The following is a 21,203-nucleotide window of genomic DNA, read 5'->3' on the forward strand; positions in this document are numbered from 1 at the left end:
GTGGCAGTGAATTTAAGTTTATGCAGGCCTTGAACCAGTCTTACAGTCCTTCTAAGATGGCTCAAAAAGTGGTTAAGAAAAGACAAGAGAACACCCAACCAATCAAAACAAACTAAATATGACATATTAATACCACTGTGCTGGCTCACCTCCATCCTCCACTACCACTCTGACTTAAGTAGGTGCAAATGCAAATGATACAAAAGTCACTTGAAATTCTTAAACCAAAAGGAAGATCAAAATGCTATTTTTGTCTGGAAATTGTACGTAAGCTAAATTGGACTTAAGACTGGGAGGAATATACCTTCAAACCCTGTTCAGTCTTCCCAAGAAATTGTAGGAGCAATATATCAAATTAAAAGTTCCTGGCTAGAACTTGTAACTCAAGATGGAATACAGCGTTTGATAGGAAAAGAAGAGGTACAGCTGAAGCACTTTATTAATATAATTATTTTTCATATTTCTAACACTTAGGAAAAGCAGATTAAAAAAAATAAAGCATATTTACAGGGTTTTCTGAGACTATTTAAAAGAACAGAAAAATACTGTATTTAGACAACTTTCAGTCACCAAAATGGGGAGTATTATATACTTCTGATTTGCATCAGTGTTTGGTATTGCTCTTGAAGAGTCTTTACCAATTTCACTTTATGAATTCAGCTGAGATAGGCCTCTTCACCTGAATATGGAAGACCGCAGAGGAAGGCATGTCTTGAAAGTGTGTAAATCATTTTCAACTGCACAGTTTTGGAGGTTGTTCTGACTTAAAATACCCAAATTTCAAAATCTCTTGCGATATAAAATTCAGAATTCAAAAAGATCCTCCTTTACAACAAAAATAATGAAAGCAAGCGCTTTGCACATTGAATGCTTTCTGGTTTGGTGAATGAGAAAGATGAAAAACATGAAAAGCTTTGCATAAACTCTGAGAAGAAGTGAAATCATTCATGTGCATGTTCAGACACAGTGCAACTGAAGTAAAAGGTGCAGTTATAGAAAACAGCATGGGGTTGTGGGGAACAGCACAGAAGTGCTTGGTACCTACAGGCAAAAAAAGCCCCACATCTCTCACTCCTGCATATTATTACATTTGCATTCCCAGCCCACACACTCTATTAAAGCATGTTTTTTGGTGTTTTGTTTCATGTCCTTAGTTGAGAGAAAAATCTAGGGGAGCCGGCCATGTTCCTCACATGGGGGAAGTAACAGAAGGTGTGCTGTGCACCCCTTCGACTACTCACTTCCACATAGTGCATCCACTGTGAACAAGCTCTGTTTTGCTGGTGGAGAGGGAAGGGCTTTGGCAGCCACCTATATTGCTGGATTGTTTCCAGCAAGGTTGCTTAACAGACATCTATCCCTACCAGGAATTGTGCACAGGTGCTAGATGGATTTCTGTTTTCCTAAAGAAAACTGCAAGAAAATAAAAACTTCTCTCATTTTCACAAATTTTTTGCAATTGTTTGTCATGTTCAGGGAGTCCTTCTTGCAGTCCTTGCAGGGAAAGGGTTCCTATTTTCATGCCGATACTTAGAGGTGCCACAGAAAACCTAACATGTTTATAGTTCAGAATTCACAGCATGGGTCCACTCAGGGGACAATGAAATACTCATTGAATGATTAACATCAGTGAAAGAGTTTCAGTCTCACATGTCAGGATAAGTCATGGACGGACAAATATTAAAGGCGGTATTTTGTTTATGAAGGGGCAATAGCCTCAGGGACAAAACATAATACAAGAAAAGTAGTGAAAGATAAAACAAAAATACTGATGGTCATGCTTGTACACAATAGCAACAGGTATGCAGGAAAAAATGCAAGGAAGTTAAATATACAGGAATTCTTTTCATGGAAGAGATATGAAGGAGTACAAGAGGTTACACTACAAAACAGAAAAGGCGAAGCACCTTACTTCATTATCAGACACTAAGCAACAATATTTCCACTCAGTAAACACCAAGTTTATGAGAAGTGAAGCAATGTAAACAACAAAATGAGCAGCCACAAGCAGGGCTGACACAGACACTCCACTGTGTGGTTTTTAGGCAGCCTAATGATATGGACCTGTACGTTTAGACTGCCACATCTGTCATCTGTCAAGAATATCTGGATGCCCATTTCCACACCATTCTGGTAGGTTTGAAAAAATCTCAAAAAATTCTCAGGAAGAGAAAATAAAGAAGTTACCACAAGGGAAAAAGCAGCACTTCACTGATACTAAAGGCACCAACAGCTTCCTCTTGATGAGCAGGGGTACTCATGAAAGGTGGCTGTCAGCGTGAATAAAGGCAGCCAGTGTGTGTGGAAACATGAACCAAAATACACCCTACACAGTTTTCATTACCATATGGAAAACATGATTCACACAAAGCACTCGATTCACTCAGAAATAATCTGCTCCATTAGGTGGTGTTAGCTTCCTCACTATATGCCATAAAGTTCCATTCGAGAAATGAGAAAATCCCTATTATTTCTACTCTTCCTGAGTATTTTCTGGAGTTCTCTCCAGCTAACTGGAAACATGTAAAACATTCCAGACTTGATACAGCACATCTGATACAAGGAAAGTATTCATTCCCTGGGCTGTAAAGTGATATCCCTGGAGGAAGGATGGAGTGAAAATGGCACATTTACTCTCCTAACATATAGCCATGTCCCACACGGAAGGACAAAGTGATGGCATTTATTCCAAAAAAACCAGAGGAATAAAATGAATTTGAGCATTAATTTTTCAAGGAGTATTGGAACATACGTTCATACAAATACACTGATGAGCTTTTCCTCCTCTGGGTATAGAACAGCATAAATTGTTACAACAGCTTTACTCTAGAGACTAAGGATACTGTTTACTTATTTCAAGATATAATTTTGTTCAAAGTACCACCAGACTCTTAACAAAAAGGGAAAAGAAGATCTTTCTGTGCCATTTTGGTCTTTCCTGATCTTCTTAGGATATGAAGCACTGTACAAACACTTCAAATTAGTATTAGATGCCAAGGAGAATTTAATGATGGTACACACCCTTGTACTTACCGTTCATTTGAACAGTTTCCTAGAAGTACCTGTCAAGGCTTGAAACTACTAAATTCTGTCGAAATGTCTGCCTTATGATCACAATAGTAAGTTTTCACCAGCCATCAACATTTAGGCACATTTTCTAAAGCTTCCAGGTTTTCTACTTGGCATGTTAAAACTTTGCAATTGCACATGGTTCAGACAAAAACTATAGAAATATGGCATCAAACAGAAACTGCAGCTTCACTTCCAAGCAATTAATTCAAAGTTAAACTCAAACTTGTAAAAGGTAAAAGGTGAACTATACATGAACTATCATTCACCCTTTACATGAAACACTGTGACAAGTTTTCCCACCCTTCCCTCCCCCAGCTTTCTAACAGTTCTCCTATTTCAACAAACACACCATCAGAAAGAAAATCTACAGATTACCACACCAAACCACTTGGGAGTATCAAAGGCAAAATTTGCCAATACATCTGTGGAGACAAAAAACGCTGTCTGTGACAGAAGCAAGGCAACCAGTCAGCGGTACACTTATATTTTGCGGAATGTACTCAACATACCAAAAGACCTCATGGAAAAATCACAGATGAGACTGACAACCACTATATAGGTGAACGAAGACACATAAAAAACTGTAAAGGGGATTACTGCCAGCAGGTTAATACCACTTAAAACTATAAACTTTCAGTCCTGATCTTCCAAAGAGACATACAAAGTATTTTCAAAAAAATAATTCCTCAAACTAAACTTGTAACTAAATCAGATACCAAAATTCATAGACTGACTGCAACTACTTGTTTTATTACACTTCGTTATTTTTCCTACATCCTCAACACTTCCTCCCTCCCCCTACCCCACAGGTTTCATAGGTGATGAACATCTTTGTCTTTTTTACACTGACTCTACCTTAAAACCTCCTCTCCCGCTATCGAACTGTTGTACTTGCTCCACTGGAACCAAGATTGCTTTCTCTCAAATGGCCTAACAGCACACGATGTTAAGTTCTGACAAATAGGTTTCAAGCGGTATAATATGGCTGCTTGTGTCCTAGCTACAAAATTACTTTTGTGCCCAACAGCTTTTTGAGTTTTCCTTCATCCACATTTTTTTAATATTAGCTTCCCCTGCATCCTAGTTCAAAAGCACTTTAAAAGCACTTCCACAATACCAAGGCATTGCAGAAGCAGTCTGATTTATAGAGCACAATGTAAAATGATAAAAATTCGTCATAAAATTCCTACTTCGGTACTGCTGAAGTTCTTTCCCCTTGCTACAAAGCGTGGACAGAAAACCTTTCTTTCATCTCTCCCTTTAACAAAACTGCAAGCCACTTCAGGAACATTCAAGGACGGGCTGGGTGGTGCTTTGACCAACGTGGTCTAGTGAAAGGTGTCCCTGACCGTAGCAGTGGGTTTGGAATGAGGTGATCTTTGAGCTTCCTTGCAACCCAAACCATCTTACAATTCTAGGATACTGCACGTGAGGATAATGTTATTTTCTTGCAGTAATTATCAATACAATGAATTTCACTTTGATGTTTTCTTACAGTAAATTTCAATAAAATAAATTAGACTTTGATGGACATATAAAATTTCCAACGTCATTAGACCTGAGATTACTTCTTTATCCTTTCAGGCTTAAATAAAAACTTACATCTTTTCCCAGGACTCTAAGTTCAAACTGTGTTTCCTTGAAGTGAACTTTTGTAATTCTAGGCCTGTAATGTTGAGGAGAAAAAAAAGACAAGACAGAACTTCATGAGCCTTTAATTTCATGCATCATAAAATATAAAGTTGTATATATTTACACACAAAGACAAAAACGAATTCACAGTTAGGTTTATTTTTCAGGTATGACCCAGATATCAGCAAAAAATTAGTGGTATGTAAACACTTCAACGTGAGTATGGTAAAGGTGATCTACTGTTTTCAATACCTAGATTATCAAAGAATTAAAAATCTGCGTAATACAGAGAAATATTAAGAATTTCAAGTATACTTTTTTCTATTGCCTTAATTAACCTTTCAAAGAGATATCACAAACCATACATTTCCATACAACACTATTTTTGTGTTAGTGCAGACTGCACATTTAAATAATACATACCAGAAATATTTTCCTACTTGTTTTTTATTCTTGTAGACAACAACTCCTATGGGTGTTAATCCTAAAAAGTATTCAGATTTGTTTTCACCCTAGAAAATAAAAGTGTATGTCATTCATACAGTTGCAAGTTTTATCACAATAGCACTGAAGTCCAGTGAGGAAGTCATCCTGATGACTTGAATATACTGTTTTGCTCTCTGTGCAAATGGGAAAACAGTACTTGACCTACAGACAAGATCCTATACAAGACTTTGTAGGTAAGGCGGCAATGGGGTAAGAAAGAATGGCAGCGAGGGAAAGAATGAGTTTCCACATGCCATGGTGAAAACCAAAAATTTTTTTTAATATGGAATTACTTTTGGCTATTTGGCAGATAGCCAAAACTCAGAAACTAAACTGTTTATTGAGGCATGAATGTAACAGATATCTCAACTTTCAGCTAAAGGAAAATAGCAATTTTCTGATCTATTCTACTATGATACAACCGCACAGCTGCCCTCTCCAGCCTAAACTAGTGTCAGTTGCATACTGCTAAAAAGTGAAGTAGCTCCTTTGGGAGAGACAAGCTTTTTTTGTTTTGTTTTGTTTTGTTCAGAATGGGCAATGGCATACAGGGAACAGCCACATGCATCATCTCCTCCAAAGGAAACCACTCCTGAAGTCAGTATACAAATAAATCTGAGAGAGAACAGGGTGAAAACGCTGGTGCTGAGGGGTAGAAAGTGCCCACCTCCGCAGTTTATGGTCAGTAACAAAAATCAGAAGCACCCCACACTTGAAAGAGTGCAAACCTTAGTGGATGAGGTTAAAAGAAAGTTAACTGAAAAAGTTCATTCATCTGCCCACTTTAGGCAATGAGGAAGAGCACTGCAATCTCTAAACTAGCGGAGCATGAACAGCAAAAAAACACTAATCGTGAGACAGACTGACTGTGGAAAGTGCCCTGTGTAATTACAGACCTTACGAAGTCAAGCACACCTGTCAAGTTCTGACTGTGCTCCTCAGTGAATTAACTGCTAAAGGTGACTTTACTTTTAATATGATCAAATGAGAAAAAGAACTACATCTCATTATGTGTGTGGCTTCAGTCTCAAATGAGGGCTTCTGCTGCTGCTGTAATATAAGTAGGAACAATGATGTTCATGGATTAGACTTGGGCATATTGGAAATCATCCCTCACTACCCAGGCAGGGATTTCATTGCACAGCAAAAGCAAGCCATGAGGAAAAAAATAATTCCAAGCTCTGCTAATTTAACATGATTTTGCTGAATTATGTTGAATCTTGTTCCAGTTCACTCCCCCAGTTTTCTATGGGTTGGAGGGGCACAGAGCATGAGATATGAAAACAATTAAGCCACAGGGTGCATTAAAAAATACTTTATATTGCAGGCTACACATTTTTCGGTAGGAAATACACACTTAATCTTCTGGTAGTATCTTGATTTCTTTATTTTCTTTCAAGCAATTTTACTAAGTGTTCATCCAACTCAATGAACTATCTACATTACAACTTCCCATTTGAACTCCTGATTTTCTTTTATTAAAAAAAAACCTGCCACAAGTGCAATTATTCAAACAAGATAGAATGATGTTTCCATTAGCAGCACATAGCCTCCAGGTGATGACTTGGATCCAATCCCAATTTAATGCTGATATACAAAAAAAGTGAAGGCTTTTGATGAGGCAATACAGATAACTTGCAATGCTGCATGATGAAACTTGGGAAAAACTGAAAACGTACTCTAGATCTTTAGTAAAACCTTCAAGACAAATATTTTAAAAAGCCAGATATGTTGCTGCTACTCCACCCTAATTTTTGCAACAGTATTGAAAAGGTTTCAGGAGACACTTGTTCTTATTAAACAAGAATAATATGCAAATTTTTCTGTCAAAGACAAAGGCTATAGCTCTCACTCCTCTCTCCTGAGACTTTCTCTATTTACTTCTTATCTATCTGAACTGTTTTTTTCCAGAGCATAACCGATGGCTTTTTTATAGGTGTAATAGAATCACAGCATTTCATCTGAAAACCATTAGGCTTCTGTATGTATGAATGACTGTATTGTCTCCATCCATAAGTATCTCTTCCTTTGCATTTCTTAAGTACAGTGTTTCCTTTCAAGTTATTCTGTGGACTGTTTCCTGCATTAGTACAATTTTTTTTTTCACTGTTAGCAAGTTTAAACAATACTTACATAAACAGGATGGAGATCAACTCCGTACATTTCCAGGGATTTGGCCACGCCTAAGTAGTTTACTTCTGCCTCAGCAGGAACTTGACCCCTGTAAACAAAATCCTGTGTAAGAACTTTGCACTTCCAGTCAAAATATAAAAATCGATCATATGAATAAATACAGTTTGCTGGACACATACACAGACCTTCCTACCATTTTTTAGACTGTTACTTTGTCTTTCCAACACTCTACTTCTTGCTCCAAGTAAGACTAGATCTCTACTGGTCTCCTACCACAGACATATAGGCTATCATATTACAATGTGTGCCTACTACAGTGGCTAATCTTTTCCCCGTAAACACACTTCAGATATTCTATTTTTAGGCTCCAATATGCCAAATAACTTTTTTCCCAATAACTACATGATTTTCACTGAAGCAGGAATGGTATGACTGACTGGGGTACTATTTCCCCATAGCAGTGCTGAAGCTACAGATGATTTCTGAAAGTAAGGTTCATGACTTCAGATAATTATTCCTTTCTTCAAAAAACCCTGCCTATAGAAAGTCACACCAAATGGCAATAGCCCAGTGTTCTACTGTGAAAACAAAGTTTGGCATTTGTCTCATGGGATTAGCACTTTCAAAGATCCAGCATGCCTTCCTATCTGCAGATATCAATCCATCAGTTGAAAAGTACCATCAGCTGCATTCTGGTAGTAAACAAGTGGGGGAAACTGGGAGGAAAAAAAAAACACACAAAAACAAAACAACTACTAGGAACATATTTGACTTCACTGACGAAGTATTTATTTTTGAAAAGAACAAAATAACTAAATAAATTTAAAGCCTTATCCTCAGAATTTAATTTGTTCTTCCCTTAATATCTGCCATTGATAAAAGAGTAAGATTCTGGTTTGTAAGCTTGAAATAGCTGAAACTGCATTTTCATTTTCACTCCGTTTCAACACTTCTGTGAAAGCTACTGGACTGTTATTGGGAAAGTACAGCACATCTTATATAAATATCAACTCAAAAAGATGTATAACCAGCTTCACCCTGTGATTCTTTTCTTAGGGAAATACTTCACTGGATTTGCTACCTTTCAAATCCAATGTGTGAAGCAGAGCTCAACATTTTGATTCAAGACCTGGAAAGGTCCTGTAATATGTACATTCCTGCTTCTTGTCTCCCCATTCTCTCTAGCCTAGCAGCTACTGTCCAGGTTTTCCCAACTTTGTGTTATGCCTGACAAGGTAAAACCTACATCCAACGTCAAAGATGTGAAATGGCATTGCTAAATGCAATAGCAGAGGTTTTCAAAATGCCTCCTTTGTATCTGAGAGATGGGCTGATCCAGCTCATCTTACCCCTGCTTCAGATGATAGCTCTTCTTTCCAAAGACTCCTGGAAATGCAGCAGATCTAAAGCTCATAAGAAAAATCCCTTTCTTCTAGAGCTGGATTTCCCAGTAGATGTGTAATTCATTGTCTGTATTCACAATACGTAGAACTCTGGATATTCAGCACATCAATGATGTCACATCTGTCATATCTTTTATCAACTTTTGCTCTAAAAATTTAGTCCACAGCATGATTTTGTTCACTGGAGCAGAACTATCTCAGTGAGCTCCCAAGCAGACTAAATATCAGTCCCGAGAAAAGTGGATTACCCCATTACTGAATTAGTGCTAGAATCCAGCACCAATTTAAATACTGATGCTAATCTGTCCTTAGTGACCTTTCTCAGAAAAATGCTGATGCACTTATTCCTCTGTTTTCATTTATCTCTGAAAGTACCAAAGGGCTGAAATGACAAATAAGTGTGTGTATTTTTATAACATACCTACATGTTACAAACATAACATAATGTTTCATATTTGTATAAAAACCTGTATTTGCAAAAAGATTAAAGGAAGTAAAGATGTGAGCTGGAGCTTCTGAAGGAAGAAGATGGAAGCCCGAAGTCACTGCTTGATCCTCCACATGTGCATGATGACTTTGGGTCACCTCATACTGCTATTCGACCTTGGGATTGTCATGCTGGTTTACAGATGTGACAACAGCCACAGCAGGGAGGCTGCAGAGACTTGATGCAGTCAGAAACCCCCTCCACCCTCTGACTTCCCTCACCTTTCTTGATTTAGAAATTTCCTCAGAAAACTGCATCCTTACTGAATCCCTGAATAGCTATTGTGCTGTGTAAAACAAAACTGAGAGAAAACATGCAATCAAAAATTGTTTTTCTGGACGTAACTAGCAGAAACAAGGTATATGCTGTGCTACAGCTGTCCTGAAAAAACCAAACAAACAAGCCCTGTGTTTTTGTGCTGAGATCCAGAAAGAATAAAACAGTTCTTCCAAACTATATCACAAACCTGTCCCGGAAACATCTCCAATCGATGAGATAATTTGGGATGCCTTCAGCCATTACAGCTTCAAACTTCTTAACTAAAGAGATTGCTGTCACCTGTGCAGAAGTCAATGTTGAGAGTGCTGATGATAAAAATCAGGCTGAGCTAGTAGTGGGTACACCTTAATTATACTCTTTTGCTGCTAATTCCCTGACACCTAACTGCAGTCAAGCAGCAAGAGAGTATCAGAGGCCTAAGTTAATAAGCATATAAAAACACTAGAGACTGTTATGACAGTTAACACTCCACAACCACTGTTCCCCTGGCTTCTGAATTTCATCTTCAAGGTTACAAACCTTTTGAAGCAAATGGGTCTCAATAAGATTTACTGATGACTACACTAATGACTACAGAAACTTGGGAGAGAGGAATAAAGGCTGCTTAGTATTGGTGGCCTGGTTCACAGTAATTAACCTCAAGTTTCATCCTCACAAACAAATTCTGTGATGTTGAACCCAGCAAACTATCTGTGATTCAGTCTCCAACCTCTGGAACAGAAAAACCAATACTTTTTTACTTCACAGAAGCATCTGCAGCAAGTTCTCTGAAATACATCAATTACTATAATGCTGTCATGCAACCTCACAGAAATACTTATTGAACAATAGACTCTCTTCCCTGGAAGAGAAAGCTCAGGCATTGTGGCAACTGTCACAGGCTGCAATTACTGGAGAACTTTGCCAAAGAGAACAGCTGTGACCCTGAGTTAATACCTATTCTCATTAAACAAGACACAAATCACAGTAATAAACAATACTACAGGCAAAAATTACTTAACCTTTATCCAGACTGTGGCTTCATTACAGCAAGAGAATCAAGATATCTAGATCTACACATAAGATGGGTGATTATCTCTGCATTACTTTGACAAATGGTTTGATGAGCATATTCATAAAATGTTTCTTACTGCTCTCATCTTAACAAATATATATCACAATTGCACCTAACTTGGATTTGTTAGAACAAGCATCTCTACACTTACCATGAACATGAGCTTGGACATAAGCAAGTAAATGTTTATTTTGGCTTTATATATGGTTGAACTTCTGGCACGTTTTACTAAAACTGCTGGTTCTGAAACACCCATACCTAGGTCTGACAGACTTCACATTTCCAGTTATTGTCCTACACAGTTCCTAAAAGAACAACTTCAGTTATATAAAACCTTTTCTGTTTCTGAAAAGCACAACTGGATGCCCTGTGCTCTTTCCTCAAGTCCAGAGATCTCCGCTCTGTACCACAAATTGTTCCTCCCCACCTACCAAACATCTCTGAATCTGGCATTAACCGACAAGTTCCCAACAGTACTGAATTCTTACATTAGAGTTTTGTGTATCTGCTCTATGGCATCCTCCAGCTCTTCCTTCTGGTCTGGCACAAAGCGGTACTCTGAGACATAGCCTGCGGTGTGCTTGTACGGGTCATAGTCCCCCAGCTCAGCTGCAGGACACAAGAAGAAAACAAAGGTCACCTATTTTCAATGTTTTATCTCAACCAGAAAATATGTCTGGGAGTGCAAATGGAGATAAATATCCTGAAACACCCAGAGGGAAGGTCTTCTAGCAGCATTGTTTCTTGTGAGGAATCACAAGGCTTCCTTTTTCAATAAAATATTGATGTATTTCCTAGATATTAAATTCACTTTCAAAATAAAAATAACTTTTAAAAGAATTTTCTTAAAGAACATAATGAATAGTCAATATAAATTTCTTTGAAACAATCCTGAATTTGGATACATTAGTCATGTCTGTTCATATGCTGTAATTATAAAAATAATATGCACCTTGGTCAGAACTCACATCTACTGATCTTAACTATAATTGCATCTATCTGAGAAACTCTGCAAAAGTTAGTATTTGTATTTTTTAATAACACTGAGTAACATCTGTAGACTGAGGTTCTCTGAGAAAGACTTCACGGAAGGTTTCTATCCAATTCCCACTAAACCAAAAGCATAGCCAAAATAAGGCTTCAAGAGCCAAGAAGGAAAAGACTCATCTAATTACTAAAGTTTCTTTCCAGAATGTCGGAATGACATTGTTAGAAAAAGCCCCTGATCCACTCCATAAGAATGTTGAGAAGTTTCTCTTATGGAAAACCTCCATAAAAATATCATGGTTCTTGCCCACAGTAGGAATAAGAAGAGGAATTACTACAACAGCAACAATTCCAGCACACCCAATAAGAAAACTGGTGTATTCAGCAAACTATGCCATGGATACTGATTTTTCCACCATCTTTGATCACAAAAGGAGGAAAACAACTCCTGTGTTAAGGAAAGGATCTGCTCAGAGGCCGAAGATGACATCCAGACACAACCTGAATGGTGAAAGCCAGGCCTGTGGCTGGAGCAGAACATATGGCCCTGGCTTCTTCTCCAGATCTCAGCAGCTGCTAGCTCCACTGGGAAAAACACCACTGATAGCATTACACCAGCAGAGCTCCTCAGTTATTTCGAATTCCCACAAACACACTTAATCTCAGTTTGGAATAGAACATAAGCCTGGTCTAGCACATCACCCTTGAAAAAGCACCCTGGACCTTGGTGTTGGTGCCTTGCATTCATATGTTCAGTATTTGACATATATTCAGTTCATATGTTCAGTACAGACATTTCTCAAGTGTCTTTCTATATTTGAGCGACTGCAAACCCTAAATAAAAGGATAAAGATTTTTATAGAGTCCATGGGAATGCACGCTTGCTGGTGCCTGGACTAACTTTAACCTGCTGGATGTAACCTTTGCCATGCTTTAACTCTGCTCTTCCCATAAGCTTTCTCATTGTTTCTCAACAGAATATCTGAGATTAGAATCATAGGAACAGAATAGTATACCAAAACTACAGCTCTAACCTACTTAAAATTGATTACAGGAGAAAAATGTATTCTTTTTATTCATTTCTCATAATACAATGAAGATATTACCATCATTGCATATTTTCCTGCTTCATATTTGCCATATTTTTTAGGGAAATCTGTTCAGAATGGCCATCTATTTACAGTTCTTTAGATGAAATCAGTCACGTTAGTTTTTTTCTGTTTTAAATTGAATTCATAAAGTGTTAATGATGTCTTCAGTCACCACTTAAAATTAGTCATAATGCATGATTGAAAGAAATAAGCTCTCTATTGGCCAGAAGAACTTACACTGAATTATATATGCTCCCAGCTGTGCTGCAGTGTTGATTGGACAAGGTAAACGGCCCTGTAAAACATCTTGCTTTACCTGCAAGAAAAACTGATACCTAAAACATAAAGAGAAAACAAAGTTGTTATTTCAAGCCTGATGCACCAAAATATTTCAAAGTCACCCAGTTAACTGTAGACATACCACGTACCATAATTATGTGACAATAAAAATTTGTATTCCTCTATGAATGGCTTTTCCCACATTGACCTTGAAGTACCAACTAAGATTTATCTAGTGAAACAACCTAGGTAGAGGAGCACTCTGTAGTTTTCCCGTCTGCTTATACTGTGCAGATGCAAATAATTTTCCCCCTAATAATGTCATTTTGCTCTTTTGGCTTTCATAGAGCAGTGAGGAAGTAGGGACGAGGACCATGATCAGAAAAACTGAACAAGAAACCTATAAAAGGGCCAAAGTTTAACCTGACCAGTGGTTAACATAAAGGAGAACTGAGTATTGGATACTTCTTTACTCTAATATTTCCTCTCCACACACCAGAGTATCAGCTATAATGCAGCAAGCAGGTTTGATGGAGTCCATACCTCCATGTCCTTCTTGCAACAGAGATGGCAGGGGTAAAAATGTAATTTTCAAAGTCATAACCTGCTTCTACACTTGATAAAGCAATTACTGAGAGCACTTACAGTAAATAAATATGCATAAAGTAGAAAAGTAAAGACAAGGAAACAAGCCATCATACAAAGGATCTGCTTGGTTTTACAACTCACCATAATAATTCACAGGATATCTTTTAAACACTGTTTGAATTTTGTCCAGTTTTATGACAACAGATTTATGCAGTGTCTCACACCATCCTAAGTAAATTCCTTTCATTAGCTCCTACAAAATTAACAATATTGAGAAGGTAGCTTTTCATAGAAAGAAAAGGATCATCCATACAAGCACATAGCTTTTTCATTATTTACTAGTTCAATGTTATCTACATAGAAGCCTTTAGCTACTCTGCAAATAATTATTCTATGTTGGTACAAGTTACTTATGAAAGCACCTTAGAATGATCTGTAAGTTCAAAGTGCACCTACACTGCTTTCATGGAAGTTTACAAACTGCAGGTTACAGACAGCTGACTCTCAAAACATTTAAGATCCAACCAAATTTACTAGACTTTTCAGCCAGATGAGCCCCTGAACAAGGATGCCAATGTCTTTCTGATTAATGATCCCCCAGAATTCGTGACAGATAATAGGAATGTCCATCCTCTAAAAAATGGTTAATAATCTCCTCCTTAAAGGAGCAGGGCATTGTATAAGAATTTTTTGGGAATGTCATTAGGCAACACAAAGCACTCAGTGTTTCTTCACTAAGTACTACTTCTAGCTTATGCTTGCAGTCCTACCTACACAAATCTTCTTTGTTTGAATTATGATAATGACAAAGAGGATTTTACACCTCCTGTGGAGTACACAAAATCTTCTTTTCAATATGAAATACATTTCTTATATGCACCTGTATTTCTATTAGCACTTCTCCATCTCTACAAAACAGAGCTTTGTACCACATGATGCTACAAATTTATTTTCCTTGGAAAGGCACCTATATTTCTGCATTCTCATAGTGTAATCTCAAAATAAAACATAGGAATCTTCAAAACAGCCATCTTCTTGCAAAAACAGAGCCAACTTTAAGTGCTTAAGTGATTCCTATAAAGTGAACAATCTCAGTTCCCACTGAAGCCACTAAGCTCCTCACAAAACTACGCCATTTGTCCAAACTCGTAGCTAAAGCACTCTTGTCTTGTGTGCTGTCAAGTTTTTTATGCATACATTATAGTGCCTAAGTGCCAGTTTCCTCTAGCAAACACATCCAGCAAACACTGCAGTATGAGCTTTTGCCTACAAGGCAGACAGATTTTGCTGCAAAGCAATTATAGATTTGACAGGTTTTCATTATTTGCAGAGAGTAATCATGTAACGACACAGATCATTAACATCTAATAACAACAGAGTTCACTCTCATATCCTTTAAAGTAATAAATACATGCTTCAATTGGTTAGCACAAAATAGTTAACACATCACTGGAACTACACAGTTAGGCAGAAAATTATTAGCATAAATAAAAGTAGGGTCTTTAATGCCCCCTAAGTGAAGGACCTTTAAGGGTGCCTTCCAAGCCAAGTTATTCTAAACAGGTGGGTTTTTTGTTGTTTTTTTTGGTTGGTTGGTTGGTTGGTTGGTTGGTTTCCACTCCCCCCTCCTCCGGATGAAGAAGCACCTTCCTTCCAAGACTTAAGAGCCTACAGAAATAAATGCTCATAAATATTGATGGTATTTGACTAATCAATGTGTTTTGTAGAAGACTGTCAACACAATATATCTGAAGCCCTCCCTCTGCATGATGTGCCAATTCTGCATGACCATATACTGACATGAACAGAGGCTCCCTAATCACACTACAACATTTCTAGACTGGATTCACACACCTAATCAACAGTGCAGATCACTGACTGCAGATCACAGGGCAAAGAGAAACAATTTTTGAAAATTTAGCCCCCTGCCTCCATCTTGACCCCCATGAGGAAATCACAACACGTTCAGTGGCCAAAGCTCCCTTCCCAGGGCCATCTTTCCCTGTAAGCAGGATTTAAAGTACAAGAAAAGTACAAGAAAAATGCAACAAAATTCCATGGTACAGGGGCATCCCACGGCCACCAACTTATGCTCTTTTACCTGTGAAGTCACAACATTTATTATTTATACCAGGCCAGACTAAGCCTTGTTTATTGGAGACTTCCATTCCTTGTGCCAGTAAGGAAACAAAAGAATTTTCTCACTCCAGTATAGGAAAACTATTCTGCCTGTTCTGCAACAACTGCAACCTTTGATTAATGAAAATTAAAAACTTTGCATGCATTCTAATGAATTCTCATGTGTCATATTCTTACGACATCAAAGGAAATATTTTGGTATTTGTTAATGCAAGCCAGCACACTAATTTTGTCCGCCTACCTACCCAAATTCTCAAATTTCTTTTGCACCTAAAATTAATTGTCTGAGACATTTCATAAATTAACCAAACAGAAAACCCTGTGTGAGAGTTCAGATAACCATGTGTGTGCATGTGTCTGTGTGCATGCATGTGCATGTGTTACTGTGTACATACTCATATTTTGTAGAGGCCAAGCTTAGGTAAAAGAATCAGAAGCATGTAACTCTTCAATTTCCTTCACATATTTTTAGAAAGACCAAAGAAATCTTCTTGAAAAACAGCTCAGGAATTTTTGCTATGGCCAATAAAGAAGAATATTCATTGTATTTACATTTGGTATCCAAGTAAACTCTAAACTTGATTATAGCACAACATAAAAGCAGAAAAAAAAAAAAAAAAACCACAACACCACCACAAATGTACATCAAGGCCTTTTGGTTTTTGATGCACTAGAGAACATCTTTTCTTCTTGGGCTTCCAAACAGTTGTCCACACCAGCCACTGTGAATCTCATAGCAATTTTCTTTCTACACATCAAATGTTCAAGCAAAAACATTCGGATGTTCAAGCAAAAACATTCAGATGTTCAAGCAAAAAACAACAACCCAGACACACCACAACAATATGCACCTGGCTGAAATACATCACTAGTCTGAGAACAACAAACTATCCTTTCATTGAATACTATACCTTGTTATTTCTTCTTTAAGTTTACACGGATCCTCTGCATAAAATTTAATGCCAAAATACAGAGTGTATGGTGGTCCAGCTGAGTGAAAAAAACATTTGGTATAAAAATTAGTTGTCATGAACTGTTATTGTTATGAACTGTTACTGGTTGACTACAAAACAGCTACTAAGAAGCTTATCTTAATATTTTATGAAACTTGAGAGTTTCAGAAAAAGTGTAACATCCACATAGCAAATCCATAGACCTATATTCATTACACAAGAGAAAAAAATAATTTTTACTATTATTTTTAGTCTTTTATTTATTCATATTTTGTCTGTCTGCTTGGAATTTTTGCTTATTCTGAATTTTTCACTTTAGTTTTCATTTCTAACTTACTATTTCTCCAAGATAATTTTTTTGCTGCTTGATTTTGACCTCTAAGTACTTCTTCCACTGAAGCTTTTTGAAAAATGTAATTGTGCATGAAATGTGATTCTCTGTCATAAGTTATAATACAGAATACTCTTCCACACTTTCAAATATCTTACACAGTAACTTTAATTATGTGCCAATTCAATCAAGAAATATTTGGAAAAGCTCTTTTACTTCACCTTTTAAAAATGCTCTTCTAAAAAAACCTGATAACTCAGTACCAAAATTCTTACAGCTACATTTATTCCACATGTGCCCCACTTTTACATCTTTTATTAAAGGGTCTCCAAATCATGTTCTTTAATTATAATACAAATAACAGATCTTGTATCTGCAATATCTGAAGACTATCAGTAATAGCAGACACTCTGTTATCAGAAAGAGGCATTATTTTTACTTTCACAAGCAAAAGTGAATCTATTTTAACTATGGTACACTAGACTATGACAGAGGTATCACAGCTACTATAAATTAATTATACAAATTAAGAATAGCACCACTTATTAGTCTAAAATAAAATTTAGGCATGCAGAAATGTTTAGACAAAAATTACACAAATTACTGTAAAATGATAGCATGCGCAACCTACGTGTGAAATTTTGATACAGTTAAGAACTGCAATAACAAACTTGTTCAAGAACTATCAATCTGCTGTGACTAGAAAATAAATATTGCGCAGGCTGTATGGATAGAACATTGTCTCTGTTACTTCATCTTCAGATATGCCCCTTAAGTTCAGATACATACTGTTTATCAATTCTTTATGTTCAGCAAGCGTCTTTGCAGGATCCAGCCAGTACTGTGAGACAGATAATTACAAAAATTAATTACTCAACATGGAAAATGCTCCCTTCCAACTCAAAACATTCTACGATTCTATGACAAGTACCCATCAAGTGTAAAGAAATTTGCTGCACACTAAGCAAAGAAAAATTAATTTTTATTTTCAGAAATGGTTTCACAGAGCAAGGAGAGAAGATGTCTAGAAATTTGTACCAAGGTAGGGAGGGCACAGACTCTTCCACCAAAGTGTTTACAGCACTAGCTGGACAACTATCAAACCAACCGACGTATGCTTGGTGCACCACAGAGAGATGAGCTGTTACTTAGGTTCCCATAACGTTTGACAGAAAATCTGCAGTATAATTTCTCACTGATTACTCTACCCCACCTTTATCAAACATCTAATAAAAGTCATCCTTGTGTTACTGCTGACTACAGAACAGTTGTGTACTTCACATTATGGCTACACAGGTCACCAGCATCCTGCTCTTGTAATCCCTCCAGCTACTTATTTCTTCCTTAGCTTGACATTTCTGTGATTCAGTTTTGGAACAAAGTGCAGAGGTAGTTGCCAAACCATTCTTGTCTGTATTTTCTTCAGCTGTCTTCCCTCATACACAAGCTTTTTGCACCAGCTCAGATTGGTGCCCCATCTTAAAACACTGGAATTGGAAAGGCTGCAGAACACAGCTCCTAGAGGGAGTCATTAAAGGCAAATTCAATCTACTCACTTAGTACCCACTCCTTTTTATCTGAGGAACTACACAGGCCAACAAACCCAAGAACTTCTGACCTGCAGCCCTCAACTAATCTTATAGGGAATAAGAATAATGTGATTAATCTAAAAATCTCCCCCTTCTACCCAGAGAACTTCTCTGGTCTAAAAAAACAAAATTGCAATTAGAATGAATAAGTAGCAGAAAGAAGAGAAAACACTGCGAAGTATTTGAGTGGAAAATCACAAGCAATTAATTTAATAAGTGGCTATAAACAACTATCATTGTATCAGGCTCTAGAAAATATGTCTTACAAAGAGTGGTTGAGGGAGCTGTTGTTTAGTCCAGAAAAGAGGAGGCTCAGAGGGGACCTCATTACTCTCTACAACTACCTCAAAGGAGGTCAGTCCCTTCTGCCATGTCTCCAGTGAAAGGACAAGAGGAAATCGCCTTAAATTGCACCAGAGGAGGTTCAGATTAGATACCAGAAAATATTTTTTCACTGACAGAGTGGTCAGGCATTGGAATAAGTTGCTCGGGGAGGTGGTAGAGTCACCATCCCTGGAAATGTTCAAGAGGTGTCTAGATGTGGCACTTGGGCACATGGCTTATTGGTGATTATGGTGGTGCTGGGCTGACAATGGGACTAGAAGATCTTGAAGATCTCTTCCAACCTTAATGAATCTGTGTGATTCTGTGATTACTTCAACAGAACACAAAAACTAGTAACTTCCATTAGCCGCTGATCCATCTGCAACAGAAACAGCAGTATACCTTCCTCTTGGCCATTGTAATTTCAAATCCTAGAATGTTTGTTAGGAAAATTTCCTGAATTTTGAATGAAAAAATTCTTCAGTACATGCTTATATCAAATACATCCAATAACTATTCAAAAATGAACCCTCTTAACCTCAAGAGAAGGTGGGAAGGGAAGAAGAAATGATCACGCTTGTTCAAATATCCCATTAGTACTCCAAACCAGCAACAATCTAAGGTAGCACAATAGGCTGATACACAGATTTTACAGTCAACAGGTAGAAAAAAGGCAAAATAAATCTGCAGTGCACATTCTGGGTATGCAATGTGGTTTGAATTTGGTCTGACCTCTCCTCAAAACTGGCATCACAAAATGAACAACATGCTGTGAGTATAACTTGCTTAAGTCTGACAACTCTGTGCTACACTGCAAGATGTCAAAACTATCCTGTTTCAAAATCAGATCAAAATCTATCAGAGAATAACTCCTTCATTAAGTTCTCCTGAATTGAACTAAACTGAAATTGGCTTCAAGATACATTGCCTCTTAATCCTCTTTGCAATTGAGCTTTACATGCATAGGTAGATTGATTATTTGTAAAAAAATAAAAAATAAAAAAAAATTAATATTAATGGATCAACACTCAAATTTGCAAGTCGAGTACAGAACAGTTACAGATTTCTGGTTGTCTCTCTGCAATCTGAACTCCACTGCCTCTTGGTATCCATGTGATTCACTGACTGCCATGAGACAAACTAGGATTTGGCCAAGTAATCGAAGAGCATATGGACACATGGAGACAATGCAATCAAAACACAGTCACATTGGAACTTAAGTCTCACTAGGTCGTACTTGACTGGCAGTAAAATTATATTCTTTGTGTGGTCTTCTGAAGGCAGTTTCCAAGCTTGGGGGAGGGGGACAAAATTCAAAGGGAAAACTTCAGATTCAAAGGGCATCTGAAGAGAGGAGAGGGAAGAAATCTGTTTATTCATATCACTAAATATTTCCTTTCCTTCCCTCCAAACTGAGCAGACAGGAGCCTCTCATCCCTCATCCCTAGAAGACAGATTGCTGCTACGTATACTAGTAAAAATCAGCTGCCATGAGAAAATATGTGGGTGCACGCAGGTGAGGCTAAACACTTCAGCGTGGTGGGGAAGAGACAAGAATCTCATCTACCTTTTCATTTCTCCAGTAAGTACTTAGCATTGTGGCAATGCTGCAAACCCACGCTTAAAATCACTGTGTAGCTATTTATTATTTCAAAGGCTGCCAAAATTTTCCTGAAGAATGCAAGGGGTGGGGGGAGGAGTGAGAGATTTCTAACATTTTATTTGTAAGCCAAGGATGAATGGAATTTCATGGATAATGAAAAGGCATTTTTCAAGCCAAAGTCAGACAATAAAGATGGGAACACTTAGAAATCCAAGAACCCCAACAACAGACCCCTCAGAGCATACATAGTAATGTGTATTAGATACTTGTTAAATGTTTGCATATACCTATAAATAGTTCTGGGTATAGTTACACTTTCAAGTTCATACGCTTAAATGCCAATAGAAATGGAACAAAAAACTCACTGTCTTACTAATTCAACACACTTGCAGAGCAGTTGCTGACAACAAACCCTACATTTGTGAATGCCAAAGCAGCTCTGATGCTCAGCCTTCACTCCTTTCATCTACTTGGCATCCAGTGTGCCACTTCTCAGTGCTTTCCCACCTGTATCTCTGCTGCACAGACTTACAAACATCTCACCACTGTTGCAAGGAGATGGAGGATGCAGCATATACCCAAATAGCTGCACGAGTCAAATTTTGTGAATCTGAAAAAAGTATTTAACATATACAGAAGAAATGGAGAAAAAATAATAATTTTTAATAGCGTATATCAATGCAAGAATCCAATTATTAAAGTGATGGCTACTAGTTTACTAATTGTTCTTTACAAACACAGTATAGTATTATTTTAATAATTTTTTATTTACT

At 37.4% G+C, this 21,203-nt stretch overlaps 1 protein-coding gene across 4 annotated transcripts in view; it reads right to left on the reverse strand.

The window, feature by feature from the left end:
* EPB41L4A (erythrocyte membrane protein band 4.1 like 4A) overlaps window positions 1-21,203 on the reverse strand; it is a 134,987-nt gene that overhangs the window by 48,295 nt on the left and 65,489 nt on the right. For all 4 annotated transcript variants that reach the window (XM_027712588.2, XM_027712590.2, XM_039380765.1 and 1 more), the window contains exons 3-9: window positions 17,704-17,755; window positions 16,542-16,620; window positions 12,862-12,959; window positions 11,035-11,155; window positions 7,324-7,411; window positions 5,128-5,216; window positions 4,675-4,738 (exon numbers count right to left, since the gene is read on the reverse strand). In XM_027712588.2, coding sequence (XP_027568389.1) covers window positions 4,675-4,738; window positions 5,128-5,216; window positions 7,324-7,411; window positions 11,035-11,155; window positions 12,862-12,959; window positions 16,542-16,620; window positions 17,704-17,755 — 591 coding nt within the window. The remainder of the gene's footprint in view (window positions 1-4,674; window positions 4,739-5,127; window positions 5,217-7,323; window positions 7,412-11,034; window positions 11,156-12,861; window positions 12,960-16,541; window positions 16,621-17,703; window positions 17,756-21,203) is intronic.

This window comes from Pipra filicauda, unplaced genomic scaffold (genome assembly GCF_003945595.2).
Source record: "Pipra filicauda isolate LSUMZ 115617 unplaced genomic scaffold, ASM394559v2 scaffold108_size2327098_pilon, whole genome shotgun sequence".
NCBI classification, from domain to species: Eukaryota; Metazoa; Chordata; class Aves; order Passeriformes; family Pipridae; genus Pipra; species Pipra filicauda.